Source organism: Numenius arquata, chromosome 17, assembly GCF_964106895.1.
Source record: "Numenius arquata chromosome 17, bNumArq3.hap1.1, whole genome shotgun sequence".
NCBI classification, from domain to species: domain Eukaryota; kingdom Metazoa; phylum Chordata; class Aves; order Charadriiformes; family Scolopacidae; genus Numenius; species Numenius arquata.
In genome coordinates this window covers 13210831-13225840 of record NC_133592.1, presented here as the reverse complement: position 1 = coordinate 13225840, position 15010 = coordinate 13210831, and the positions used below count along the sequence as shown (strand labels likewise).

Below are 15010 nucleotides of genomic sequence, written 5' to 3'. Positions count from 1 at the left end.
GTCCAACACTCTGCCCTGGGCAGGGACACCTCCCACCAGACCAGGTTGCCCAAAGCCCCGTCCAGCCTGGCCTTGAACCCTTCCAGAGATGGGGCAGCCACAGCCTCTGCTGAAAGCTTTACAGCTAATCTCGTTTGAGACAGTACCTGTAAGGCCGGGAACATTTGGTTGGTTATGACCACACTAATTGCTTTTTCAAAGTAACTGATCCTGTGACTTTTCTTCTCAAGAGGAGAAGAGGAAAAAAAGCCTTGTTTGACTTGGGATCTGAGCAGTGACTCCTACACAATGCGAGTGTAGCCCAGCCAAGTTTAAACAAACAAATTCAATAGCTGATAAAATTATTCAATGAAAAAATCATAGCAAGTTTCAAAGCCTGCCTGGGAAGCCAGGTGAATTAGCCTGTGGGGAGCTTCTGCTGGTAGGAGAGAAGAGCTGGTATATGGGTATGGATGTGTCAGTAGCACAGGCTGACGTTAGTGTGAATTGTGGACATGTCCTTGGTCAGTTGATAGAAAATGTTTGCTCTCCTTGCTATTGATGCACAAAACCCTATTTCTGTGGAAGTCTTTGGCTGTCTTGGCTTTACTCAAGGTATCTGTCCCCATGATCAGTGCCCAGTCCATAGGAAGAGTGTCCAGTGTCACGTAAGGTTATGCAAGGGTGATGACATTCTTCATTCTCACAGGTGTCGATGCAACTTGCATAAAAAGTTGGCCACTCCCTGCAGTGCACTGATCTGAAACCTTCAGTGTAGGTATCACAGAATGGTTGAGGTTGGAAGGGACCTCTGGAGTTCACCATGTCCAACTCCCATGCTCAGGCAGGGCCACCTAGGGCCACTTGCCCAGGACCATGTCCAAATAGGTTTTTTTAATATCTCCAAGGATGGAGACTCTGCAGCCTCCCTGGGCAACCTGTGCCAGTGCTCAGGTGCCTTCTGTTGTGGTTTAGCCCAGCAGGGAGTGAGTGAACACCACAGCACTGTTCACTCCCTCCCCAAGTGGGATGGGGGAGAGAATTGGGGAAAAAAGGTAAAACTCGTGGGTTGAGATAAAGACAGTTTAGTAGGACAGAAAAGGAATGGAAAATAATAATAACAATCAAAGAATATACAAAACAAGTGATGCCCAATGCAGGTCCTCATCACCTGCTGAGCAGTGACTGCCACCCCCTGGCCAACTCCCCCCAGCTTTGTGCTGAGCATGACATTGCATGGTCTGGAATGTTCATAGAATTCTCTGGGTTGGAAGGGACCTTTCAGATCATCGAGTCCAACCATCAACCCAACACTGCCAACTCCACCACTAACCCATGTCCCTCAGCACCACGTCTGCCCGACTTTTAAATACGTCCAGGGATGGCGACTCCACCACTGCCCTGAGCACCTTCTTCCAATGTTTGACAACCCTTTCAGTGTAAAATTTTTCCTAGTATCCATCCTAAACCTCCCCTGGAACAACTTGAGGCCGTTTCCTCTTGTCCCTTTGGTCACTTGGAGTCAGCTGTCCCAGCTGTGTCCTCTCCCGACTTGTTGTGCACCCCCAGCCTGCTCACTGGTGGGGTGGTGTAAGAAGCAGAAAAGACCTTGACATTGTGTAAGCGCAGCAGGAACTAAAACATCCCTGTGTTATCAACACCGTTTTCAGCACAAATACAAAATGCAGGCCCATACTAGCGACTGTGAAGAAAATTAATTCTATGCCAGTCCAAACCAGCACACCTTCACAGTGAAAAAGTCTTTCCTGATATTCAGAAGGAACCTCCTGTGCTTCAGCTGGTGCCCACTGCCCCCAGTCCTGTCACTGGGCACCACTGAAAAGAGCCTGGCTTTGTCCTCTCTGCACCCTCTCCTCAGATATTTACATACATTGGTAAGATCCCCCCGAGCTTTCTCTTCTCCAGGCCGAAGAGTCCTGGCTCTCCCAGCCTTTCCTCACACCAGAGATGCTCCAGTCCCTCAGTCATCTTAGTGGCTCTGTGCTGGAGTCTCTCTGGTATGACCATGTCTCTCTGGTACTGGGGAGCCCAGGACTGGACACAGCACGCCAGGTGTGGCCTCACCAGCACTGAGTCGAGGGGACGGATCCCCTCCCCTGACCTGCCGGCGATGTGTTGCCTGAGGCAGCCCAGGGCACCGTTAGCCGCCTTCGCAGCAGGGGCGCTTTGGTGACTCATGGTCAACTTGGTGTCCACCGAGACGCCTAGGTCCTTTTTCTGCCAAGCTGTGTTCCAGCTGGGTGGCATCTTTGTGACATGCTCGCTTGTCAACTGGGAACTCAGGACTCAGCATTCTCATTGCTGGTGAAGCAGATTTTGTGTGTCCTGCAGCCGGGCAGGGTGTTTTGAATGGAACGTGCAGCGTGTTCCTGGACATTTTTTGGAACGCCTACAAGATGCGCGTTAGGCAATTTAATACCGGTAAGGACTGAAATATATTCTTTGGATGAATAGCTCTAAAGGGAGGAGAAAATTAAAATGCTTCTTCCATAATTTTATAATTGGAAATCAACCTGACCTAAGAGCGTAAATTAAAGAGAAACTTTCATTAAGATCATTCTGTCCTCACAATTCACGATGAAGCAGAACTTCCCCGTGCACATCACCGCTTTTTTTGTATTTGGTCAGAAAGGGGCTGGGTGACTGGCACCCAGTCATCCCTGTCAGTCTTCCTTTTTGTTCTCGGTAAAATTCATCAGCTTTCCCAACAAGATAAGTCCTTTCAGGTCCCAGAAGGAGACAAGAACCTGCAAAGTTCTGAATGTTGCCACCAGGCTTCATGAAGCTGCACGGTTGAAAAAGTCTGACTTTTTTCATGTCGCTTGCTGACATGAATTTAAGTTGATCGGGCAGATTTTTATGTTACCAGATCAATAAACGGCCACATCCAGGATTTCTATACGGCATATACTTCAGGAGACCAAGTAAACTCAAGTCGTTCCTGGCGCTTCTGAATCATGCGTAGGTTTTTTTAATGCTTAAATTAACACTGGATAACGCTTTATTGTACTTGTTTGAGCATGCAGTAGCACGTACATCGAGCCCCGCAGGTGCACAGTGTTGTGAAGCTCTAATCAGGTTGCCTGTTGAACTCCTTGAATACAAGAAGTTCCACCTAAACATGAGGAGGAACTTCTTTCCTGTGAGGGTGGCAGAGCCCTGGAACAGGCTGCCCAGAGAGGTGGTGGGGTCTCCTTCTCTGGAGACATTCAAACCCTGCCTGGACACGTTCCTGTGGGACCTGCTCTGGCAGGGGGTTGGACTGGGTGAGCCCCAGAGGTCCCTTCCAACCCCGTATCATTCTGTGATTCTGTCGTTTCACTTGAGCTTGCTTTTGCTGTCCAAACACCAGCCGTTGTGACCGGGTGACTGGAGACATTCACAGTACTGGTGTGACTGGAGATGGGCTGTCAGGGGTCACAGCGTTCTGGTATTCCTGTACCAGTCCTGTCCCCAGCAGTCTCAGCACAGTGACACAGGAATATAGCACAGGAATGGTTTCTTACTTGAAGCTGGTCAGAACAGAAGTGGTGTTTTGGTGCTGCAGCCAGTAGAACAAGTCCACGTTAGCTGTCACTGCAGAGGCTCTGGGTGGCTCCAGGTCACTGGGTTTGTGCCGTCACTAGCGCTGGATCCACACTGCTTCCCCTCAGCCACTCTCAGTGCCTCAGCTGCGCTTTGCATTTGTGACCAGCGCTGAAAAGGGAAATTCTCTGCACGTGCTGCCTAATGTCATCTCTGCAGTGTAAATCTGAGCAGGTCCTCAGCCAAATTCACCCGTAGCCACCCTTTTGTTCTCCAGCAGCTTGAACTCACCTTTCTCCATGTCTGCTGAAATGCCAGTCGTGTCCTCTGCCCGTTGCGCTGCCTTGCCTCTTTCGCGGTGGTGTCTCTGCTTCTGTGTCCTGCACAGCACCTTTTCCATCAGTCCCTCCTGCTTTGCTTTGGATGAAATCCATGTTTTCTGGGCTCAGGCTTGTAGTAGCCCTTTCGCTTGGGTGGATGGACGTTACCTCCCACTCTACCGTGTGCTGGTGTAAGAAGCCTGGTACCAAATGAGCAGTGCAAAATGGGGCTGCCTGTGGCTCGGAACTCACAGTCGCCCTCCCCAGCCAGCCCACCGGTGGCTCAGCCTTTCCCAGGAAAGCTGATCCCCTCCTCTGGGAAGGGAGAGGCTCTTGGGGGCAGCATCCCTCCTTTGGCAGGAGGCGCTGATGGATTCGCTGTCACTGAAGCAGCAGCACCCGTGACGCTGGTGGCACCTGGGACACTTGCTGACCGTGTGCTGTGTGTGTGGCTGAAGCAGCCCTGCGGGTGCGTGACAGCCCCAGACCACGCTGGGTGGCCCCGCAGCCTCTGCTGATGCCGGCGTGCGGTGTGCGACAGCACCTTTTCTCTCCCGCTACTGGGGGCATCTTGGCAGATGCAGTGCCTCGGCTTGTGTTTCGCAGGAGGTCATTCTGAGTAGTGAGAAAAGCTCTTTTTAGCCTTAAAACCTGGGGCTCTTCAAGTTTTTTAATCGTCTAAATTAACTTGAGACCCGCTGCTGGCTCTCGGGAGCACCGGGAGCTTGTTTGAAATAGAAATGACTTGGGTGTGCAGAACGGGAGCCCTCACTTTCCCACTCCTCCAGCCTGTCCCTACCCCAGGGTTTTTTTCTCATTTCATTCCCAAGTATTAATATAGAGTTTGGTTGGTTTGCGTTTTGTCTGTCTATCTTCTGTAGGATAACCTCTTGGGGAAGTTTCTCCTCTATCCCAAGAACATGCAGTTTATTGGTAACCGAGAGGCGCCCTGTGCTCTGAGCCGCCCCGGCAGCCCAGGGCACCTCCAGCTGCTGCTCTTGCACCAGTGGTTTAGGTGCTGTGTGGTCAGGATGGGACAACCAGACTAACCCACTCCATTCTGCACAGAGCTTTTGCCAGCTAATGCAGTTTTAAAGCTCAGTGTGTACAGCGTGTCAACGATGGGTGCGAGTACATCGTTTCTGGTGAGGACAGGTCTAGTTCTTGTATTTCAGTCTGTCTGGCATTGAAGAGTTGCCTGAAGTGCATGAGAGCCTGCAGATACAGCTCACACAAAGCCTTCTGATTGTAGAATGTTCAAAAAAATCGAAACAACTTAAGATCAATCCACGGCTAAGGTGTTCATCACCATATGCTAAACACATGCTAAAACAAAAGATGAAGTCCTTTTGTAGGTCCTCTTGGTAGGGATCTGTTTCTCATCTGCAGCAAATCCATTGCGAGCAGGTAGATTTACAGATCTCAGGAGAGAATTTGATAAAAAGATGTGTTATTCTTCTAGGATAGCTGAGCTTAGCTTGGTTTAACACAGATACTAGAATGTTTTATAATCTTCTGCATTTAAATAGCTTAATTACAAGATGGAAATCAACAAAACTTTCCATATACTTGACATTTTTTTCATTTTCTCTTGCTTAGATATTTCTGAATGTGGTGTGAAATGTCCTCTGTCCTCTGCAGGGTTGTCATAAACGGCAAGGGATTTTTTTAGCCTTGCTGTGCATGCTCATGTCTCACTGTGCCTTCAGCCTTCTGGAGAGCCAGGTAGTTTCTGAGACTTGGATTCATCTAGGTTCAGGCATCTAAAATGCAATGTCAGGTCTGAGCTGGTGGGCCGGATTCCTCTGCAGGTGAACGGAGCTGGGGGGAGGTACGTGTAGGGGTGAGTCCTCAATTGCTAAAATGAATCAAGATCAATTCCATCCTTCCTGTCCCATGCACGTTGCCATTCACTTGTGTTACTGGGTTCAGAGGATCTCTTTACGTGCTCTGGATATTTGTTTCTTGTTTTAGCCTGGCAGTAACACAAATTCTTTTCTCTTTCCAGGGTGACTGTTGGATCTGTATGGAGCTCATGTCTACCTCGTTTGATAAGTTTTACAAATATGTATATAGTGTATTAGATGATGTTATTCCAGAAGAAATCTTAGGCAAAATCACTTTAGCTGTGAGTATTTTGTTAAACCTTTTTTTATTTGTATGTTTTTGAAGTTAATGTGAAAAATTCAGATCTCTTCCCCTCACATGTGAGAAATCTGGTTGATCTGCCTGCAGCAGAACTGCTAATTCTCCTGCACCACGGTTTTAATGATCCTTGAGTATAGTCTGACTTTCCCATAGCATATTGCATGATGGAAAAGCAGGTCCTGGGGTTTGTAATCAGTTCATAAAGACACCCCAGGACCAGCTTCCTGCTCTGTCTGCTTGAGCATTGGTGCTGCAGCATAGACACCAGCCCCTCCTCAGGGATAGCTTCATGTGTGCTGGTGGTGGCATCAGTGGAAGCTGGGCACAGGTCGCCTCATCCCAAGGAAGGTGCCTAAGATAGATCAGTTGTCTCCCCTCCCCTTGTTCGTTGACTTGTTTGTGAAGGGAAGAAGGGATTGGGCATTTATAGCGAGGACATGCCATCAAACCATTAAAGAACAAGGGTCTAGTCTCAGTAAGTTGTGGGCCCTCTCTCTGGAGTCCGTGGGGAGAGTTCGGTGCCTCTGTGCGGGAGCTGAGTTTCCATCTCGTGGTGCCTCAGGTAGTGAAGTGAAGTGAGATGAAGCTCACCCAGGGTATCTGAGTGCAGCCCTGCTACAGACCCCACTGCCTCCCTTTTAGGAGCCCTGTAAAATTACCCTTGGCTGTGCCAAAATGAACTCTTAGTTGTCTAAACACAAGGGCATGTTTTGGCCCTGCAAAACAAACATTTTGGTTTGGGCTGTTGAGGAACGTGTCTTGGAAGGTATCCCAAAGTCCTGCTGCTGCCCGTGAAAATCTGTCAAGTCCATTAGATTTCTGCAGGGGTGCCCTGCCAGTCCAGTCCAGAGAGGCCTCTGGTGGCCTTGTGCGAAGGCTCTGAAAAATACAAGTGGGTTTTCAACAGGTGGAGAACCTGGTTGATGTTTTCTTGACTTAACCTGGAAGTCCTGGCCCAATGAGAAGTCAAGGCCTTGCCAAATGAATTGTTTCAGCAAAGCTGCTGAAAGATGAGAGGCTGCAGAAGTGAAGCAGCGTTCTGGAGTAACAGGGGAAAACGTGAGCGAACACTGGAGCCGTGCCATGTTGGTGAGAGATGGGGAAACTGCCTCTGCATTGCCTTCAGTATGTGAGTGCCGCGGTGAGCTGGTCCTGAGCCCTCAGAGAGAGGGGAAGCTGCTCAGCAAGTCGCAAACCGTAACCTCTTAAAGGATATGGGCAAATTCTGCTCAGTGTCTGATCTTGGGAGAAAACCATCTTCGCTCTTCTTAGGGGCATCTTTATGAAATGTTGAGCCTATCTGGGCCTGCTGCCACTTCTTACAGCCAACAGGCTGCCTTGACCTCTCCTGCGCTGTCACGTGTTTAGATGTTTATGGCCAAGACTGAAAATCCAATCAAAGGCTGCTGATGGCTGTTCTGCAGCCCGTGGGATGCATCATCTTACCACCAACCAACTCAGTGTATTACTGTCCAAAGCAAGACTTGAGACATAGACAAGGGATGAGTTGAAGGTATGTCCTTCTGGAGTACACTGCTTGGAGTTATATGTAGTTCTGTGGGGGGAAGAGAAGGAGTTCCTTTTAGGGTTTTCAGGGTGTTAGAGACACGCTGGCCCATTTCGGCTCGGACAGACCTTGCAAGATGTTTTCCCGATGAAAATTTCTTGGACAGGGACTTGACATGAGTTTTGGAACTCTCAAAGGAAGTTTCTGTGCTTACTCTGTGCAGGCAGCACTCTGTGAAAGTGGACCAAAGCTTTAACTCCTAGCCAGGGAAGTGGCCACGTTGGTTGTTTCTGACCTGGGAGTGAGGGATGGATGGCCTGAGTAATCTCAGATTTTCCATACCCGATACCCACAACAGATCTGTAAAGCCCAGACATGTGGTGTGGGAAGTCGTGGGCTGCTCTCCTTCCTTCACATTGCACCTGAAGGCAGCCCAGCCCCAGAAGCTCCTGAGGGAGGTCCTCTGCACCGGCTGGCTTTGGGAGCCGAGACAAGTTCTGACTAGATCTTGTGGTCTGGAGTTCGTTTCCACCCACTTTTCCTAGAAAACAAATGAGGAATGACATTTAATAACTCTGGTATGAGAACATGGCCTGAGTATCTTAGACCTTGAGGGCATCCAGGTCCAGAAGGTCTATGTGTGCACCGCCCTGGTAGCCCCATCCTGTGCAGGTGGGGTATGTGCTGCAGCTCACAGCTCCCTCAGCCACCCTTCATTTCATCTTAGAGCTCTTTTACCCCAGGTTAGAGCTGTGAGCTTCTGCTTTACCCACGTGAGGGTTGGGACAGAAGCTTCTGGCAGGGTCGGCTGGGATTTAACCCAACATTCAGTCACTGTGTCCAACAGGATTTCTCTTGCTGGAGCTCAGATGTGAGGAGGCCATCCGGTCTCATTCCTTTGCAGACCTGCCTGAGAATCAGTTGGTGGTTTGTTGTTCAGAGACCTAACAGCTTCTGCTGCCAAAGCAGAGACCTGCACTGGAGGAGCAAGGTGGGCGGCAAGGAGGAGACAGACCTTCTGCTGCCCCAGAACCTGCCAGAGCTTTTAATTACCTAAACGCTTGAACGTGGGGCTGGGTGAGCCTCATCTCTTGGGAGTTGTTCCTCGGTGCCAGACTTCATCCTTACTGTGGCACAGCTTCAGGGCGCTTTGCAGCACAGCACGAACACCCTCTCACCATCATCTTCAAGGCAGTCTTTTGGCCATAGGTTCCAATGATATTTTCAGCGGAAGCAAAATGAATTGAAATGGTGAATTTTCAGGGCTTTTTAAAATCATCCTGTGAAATCAGGCTCCCTTAGTGTCTCTCCCATTTGATGGTGAATGGCTAAATCAGAACAGCCTCCTCTGCGGCTCCTCACACTGCTGCTGCCGAGGCGGTGAATGGGAACAGTGTCACCTACTGAAAAAGTACAGCCCAGGGCTTGCAATACGTTCCTACTCAAGACAATTAACGTCAGAAATTGCTTGACTTCACCTCTCACTCCCCTCTCCCAGAGTGTGATCTTCCCAGGTTACAGCAAGTGCTGTGTGTTTACTTAAGCACATGCCCTCTCTTATATCACCTTCTGTTTGCAGGAAAGATTGTGAGAAAAAAGCTTTAATGGCATATTACAGATTGATATCTCAACATATTAAATGTTCTCCCCCTGTTCTTGGAGCTCCAAAAGTTTAACGATGACAGGAATCTTATGACATTTGCTTATTTTTCATCTGTTTTTCTTTTCTAGACTGTGAAAGCACTAAACCACTTAAAAGAAAACTTGAAAATCATTCACAGAGGTGAGTTCATGTCTTTTTTTCTTGCCTACAGAAATCCTTGCAAGGATTTTAAGCGGCCTTTTCTTCAAGTCAAAGTGTAATTAGCACGGGTACTGCCGCCAGGGTGAGCGCAGGTTTTCCACAAGTGTGTCCCCAGTGGCTGCTGTGTTGCGACTTCAGTCTGTGCTTTTCCATAAAAGTGTGGTTTCGGGGTTGTTGGGTGTCCACCTCTGCCTCCGGGCACGTGGCAGGTTTGGGGCTGGCTCCACAGCCTGCTCCCGCTCAGGATGCTCAGCGCCGGGGAGGGCATCCCCTCCACCCCCGTGCCAGGGACACCGCGGGACACATTCTCTGCAGCTGCTCTTCTGGAAATTGAACCCTCCAGCAGTGACTTACCCGTTTAAATTTCTTTCCCTCACAGACATCAAACCTTCCAATATCCTTCTGGACAGAAATGGGAATATTAAACTCTGTGACTTCGGCATTAGCGGACAGCTTGTGGACTCCATTGCCAAGACGCGCGACGCGGGGTGCCGGCCGTACATGGCGGTGAGTGGGGCGGCCCTGGGCTCCTTCCGCTGCCCACGTGGCCGTGCCTCTCCTGGCTCCGGTGTCAGCCTCTTCCCGTGGGATGAGCACCCCCTTTCCAGATGACGCTGAGCTCTGGATCGAGCATTCCTGCTGGCAGCGTCAGCAAAGGCATCCAGGCTGCAGCAAAGTGACCAAATTCCCTTTTTTTTTCACTGGGTCCCTGTGCTGCTGGTGGCGCTGGGCCGGAGAGCTGCTCTGTGACACCAGTGCCCGCTCCCGCTGCAGCCCAAACAGGCAGGGGGCAGGCAGTGCCTCCAGGCACAGGGTTTTCTTGGTCTGCAAGAAATCCTTTTGCCACAGTAAGATTATGTCACGGGAGTTATTGCAGAGCAGAATTACAGTGATTTTGCAAACCACTTAAATTCCAAAGTGTGCCATAACTTCCATCCAGCAGAACGTGATTCCAGAGCAGTGGCAGCAGAGCAGCTGTGGGGAAATGGCTCGGGCTGAGCCGTGGCTCCGGGGAGTCTGTCCTGCCCCTTGGCTTCCCTCCCCCTGCCAGGGAGAAAAGCTGTGGTGGGGATTTTTGAAGCTGTCTGAGGGTTTTAAACACTTCTGTGCATCGGGCTGCTTTGAAAATGCATCTCTTGGTTTGACATGAGCTGGGGGAGCCTGGAAGGGGCTGTTTCTGCTGCTGTGAATGGAACTTTCATTTCAATGGCTGTGTTTAATTGTCATTGCTTATGTTATGGCTCTATATGCTGAAAAATACTGTTTTTTGAACTCTCTTCTCTACCACCGAGGAAACAAGAAAGGAAAATCTCTCTTTTGTGGTACAGTGCCCACCTGGTCCGGGGAATGGCTCTCATGTGGCTTTTATCTGACCGTGGTGTCCAAGGCAAACCCTGCCCGCCCCGATCCTGAGCTGCGCAAACAGTTTCTGAGGTTTAGAGCATTTGACCTTTTCCATTCACTGTCCTTGTAGCAGAGCGAGTTACCAAACAAGCTGGAAAGAAGAGTACAGATGAGGTCCGTTACTGGAGACCAGTGCTGTGGTACAGCAAAGTGTGTGCGAGCCCTGGCTACGTGTCGTATGAAACGGGGCAGAGCGGGCCGTTGGTTTAGATGAAGACGTTGTGGGGCTGGACACCAGCAGGGGCTGTCTCTGCTCTGAGCTCTTCTGGCGAGTGCGTGGGGGTCCCTGCAGGGAAGGGGATGTTCAGAGCTGCCCGGTCCGTGGGACACGAGGAGCTGAGGGCAGCAGAGAGGGGTGCCCGGGAGGGCTGGGCTCGTCTCACCCCAGCCTGGGCGTTTGTGCCTCAGACCGCAGGCACTTCCGATCGCATCCCTCTGTGGAGTTACGGCTATTGTTGACTTTTCCCTGCCCTCTGAGGTGTGCGTTGGGTCTGTAAATAGGGCTCTTGAAAAATTGCTCATTCCTTTCCCCCTCCCAAGTTCAGTGGGGTATAATTATAGGAATTAATGTTCCTACTTTTCCTTAAACCCGTGGGTAGATGATTAGCTTTGCACAAGCTGTTGGTTTAGTCACGACAGCGTGTCTGGAAATAGCCGTGCTGCTTCATTTCCCCTGGGACTTGGGTGGGTGGGTGCTTCTGATAGCCCCTTGTCTTTCCTCCCCGTCTGTGCGTATCCACCCTGCTCTCTGCGCATCTCCATCAACAGCTCCACACTCTGCTGGATTTTTAAGTGAGCAAAAGTGTTTCAGTTCAGTTTGTGATTTTAAGAGCCTTGGCATGGTATAGGGTTTGTGGGACGAGCCAGCAGCTGGCAGGCGGTGTGGGAGACGACTGGCCTCTTCCCTTCTGCTCTCCGGGCTCGGTGACTCCTCTCCAAGTACATGAGCTTTTCCACGTACTGAGAAGCCTGGGAAATGGGGGGATGTCCCCAGCACGCAGGCACATCTGCCAGCTCTTCCTCCAAGCCAGGGAAGGCCGTGATCAAACCTGGGAGGGAGTTAGGGCAGTTACACTCCTTTCAAAATGATTTTGTCTTTTTTTTGGTGAAAATAGGTGACTATTTTTGGTACAAAATAATGTGACTATGTTCAGCCAGGGAGCATCTGACAAGGGCTGCTGGATGATGCTCCCTGACGATGGGAGCGTCTTGCTCTGCAAAGCCTACTTGGCCTGTGGCACTTGCAGTAATTCTTGTAGCACTTGCCCACCGAAGGAACCTGATAATGCCGTGTTCGCTGGAGCTGGGTCCCCAAATAGCCGCTGATAACAATAACATTGGATGTTGGCCGGTGTGACTGCGAGCAGCCTGATCGGGCAGCAGGAGCCATGTCCAGCTGCTGAGCCAGCGCTGCGGGGTTTAACCAAAATTGTAAGAGCCGTCACAGAAAGCACATATCATCCTTGGAGCTGCCAGTGCTGGAGAAGGTGTTCTGCTTTTGGCTTTGAATTCCCCTGTGATCATTATATTGAAGCATGTGTCGGTGCCTTGTGTTCTCTGAAAGAAAAGCAGGAAGGACCGAGGCAGCAGCCGGGCTGTGTGTGAGCGCCCCGAGACCCCTGCCCGGCCCAGTGCCAGGGGTTTGCTCTGGCTGAGGGGTGACTGTGTGCCAACGGCAGCCTTAAACCTGCCATGGGGCTGAGATGGCCCCTGACCCTCCCCGGCAATCCCGGTGCTGATTCCCGCAGCGGCAGGTGCTGCTGGTTGGGGTGGGAGCCATATGCCGCGCTGGAGCTGATGGTCCTTGCGGTATGAGTGCCTCTGCCATCGGAACGCCCTGGGGAACCCGGTTCCTCTGTCAGAGAGGAGGGGTGAGACTGGAAGCACCTGGTTTAGGGAGAGGAGGACCCAGCCAGCCTGAGGACGGATGTCCTGCCCTGCCCTGCTCCTTTGGGACCTCTCCAGGGGCAGAGTTGGATGGTGTCACATGCGTCCATGGTCCCTCGAATCCTTTTCCCGGATCACCTGGGAGCTGCGAGCTGTGGCTGTGCCCGAGTGCCAGGGCCCTGCCCCGCTTCGACCCCCATCCCCTGGGCTCCCTGCGGGGCAGATGCTGCTGAGCAGTTGTCGAGATGAGGGGCTGTTATGGTCTGAGGAACCCACAACAATGTGTTGTCGTTTAGACAGTTACTCTCACCCGATGACCCCTGCCCATCCAGGAGGGGGAATCAGGAAAAAACAAGAAAACCCAAGGGTTGAAATATAAACAGATCTAAGAAAATAGAGATTAATTAACATTAATAATGCTGAAGAACCAGTGTTTCTCCCGATACCAATATAAAATACACAAGGACCATCCCCAGCCCGTTCCCCAGCAGAAGCCGTGCTCCCCGCAGGGACAGCCAGTGTGGGACCCTGCGAGCGCTGCGGCTTCGGGAGGAAGGGAAGGGCCCAGGGCTCCGGCACCGGGGCAAGGAGTTCTCTGGGTGGCAGCCATTGAGGGAGAGAGAGAGAGAGAGAACTCCTCGGCAAACATTCTAATTTATACTGAATATGACATTGATGGTATGAAATAACCCCGTTGGCAGCCTGGGTCAGGTGCCCGGGTCTCGCTCCTCCTCGTGCCTGCACCTGGGGAGCTCAGAAACACTGAGACCATGAAACCCACATGGCTGGCTATAAAGTAAATATTCTAACCAATTCAGACACTAGAGTCTCCTAAAAGTGCCATTTTCCCAAGCATTAGAAGAGACATTACTGAAAAAAAAAAAATACTGAAAGAGGAATTATTCCTGTGTCACAGAATCACAGAATCTTCTTGGTTGGAAGGGACCTTTGAGATCATCAAGTCCAACCAACCACAACAAAAAAACCACAAACAAACAAAAAAAAACAACACCAAACACCAAACCAAAACAAACACCCACAACCCCACACCACACCCACGCACAAACAGACACAAACCAACAATCTCGGCCACTAGAGCATGCCCTCAAGTGCCACGTCTACATGTTTCTTCAACACCTTCAGAGACAGCGACTCCACCACCTCCCTGGGCAGGCTGTTCCAGGGCCTGACCACCCTCTCGGGAAAGTAATTCTTCCTAATATCTAATCTAAACCTCCCCTGCCCCAACTTCAGACCATCTCCTCTGGTCCTGTCGTCGTTCCCTTGGGAGAAGAGGCCAACACCCACCTCTCTACACCCTCCTTTCAGGGAGTTGTAGAGGGCAATGAGGTCTCCCCTCAGCCTCCTCTTCTCCAAACTAAACATGCCCAGTTCCCTCAGCCTCTCCTCGTATGACCTGTTCTCTAGACCCCTCACCAGCTTGGTGGCTCTCCTCTGGACACGCTCCAGCAGCTCAATGTCCTTCCTGTAGTGAGGGGCCCAGAACTGAACGCAGCACTGGAGGTGAGGCCTCACCAGCACTCGAGGTGAGGGCCGAGTCCAGAGGCACCATCACTGCCCTACTCCTGCTGGCCACGCTGTTCCTGACACAGGCCAGGATGCCGTTGGCCTTCTTGGCCACCTGGGCACACTGCTGGCTCATGTTCAGCTGGCTGTCCACCAACACCCCCAGGTCCTTTTCTGCTGGGCAGCTTTCCAGCCGCTCTTCCCCAAGGCTGTAGCGCTGCAGGGGGTTGGTGTGACCCAAGGGCAGGACCCGGCACGTGGCCTTACTAAACCTCATCCCACTGGCCTCAGCCCATTGATCCAACCTGTCCAGGTCCCTCTGTAGAGCCTTCCGACCCTCAAGCAGATCAACACTCCCACCTAGCTTGGCGTCATCTGCAAACTTACTGAGGGTGCACTCAATCCCCTTATCTAGATCATCAATAAAGATATTAAACAAGACTGGCCCCAAAACAGCCCTGAGGGACACCACTGGTGACCGGCCGCCAACTGGATTTCACCCCATTGATTACAACTCTCTGGGCACGGCCATCCAGGCAGTTTTTTACCCAGTGAAGAGTACACTTGTCTATGCCATGATTCGCCAGCTTCTCCAGGAGAACGCTGTGGGGGGACGGTGTCAAAGGCCTTACCAAAGTCCAGGTAGACAACGTCCACAGCCTTCCCCGCATCGAGATGGCGGGTCCCATGGTCATAGAAAGAGACCAAGTTGGTTAAGCAGGGCCTCCCTTTCATAAACCCATGCTGGCTGGCCCTGATCCCTTGGCTGCCCTGCACTTGCCACGAGAGCTCACTCGAGATGATCCTCTCCATGATCTTTCCCGGTACCGAGGTCAGGCTGACAGGCCTATAGTTTCCTGGATCCTCCTTCTGGCCCTTCTTGTAGGT

General features: G+C 51.2%; 1 protein-coding gene across 1 annotated transcript in view; it reads left to right on the top strand.

Annotated features, from left to right (window-relative positions):
• Positions 1–15010, top strand: part of MAP2K4 (mitogen-activated protein kinase kinase 4) — a 98826-nt gene that overhangs the window by 64870 nt on the left and 18946 nt on the right. The window contains exons 5-7 of the mRNA XM_074160007.1: positions 5854–5973; positions 9232–9283; positions 9684–9811. Coding sequence (XP_074016108.1) covers positions 5854–5973; positions 9232–9283; positions 9684–9811 — 300 coding nt within the window. The remainder of the gene's footprint in view (positions 1–5853; positions 5974–9231; positions 9284–9683; positions 9812–15010) is intronic.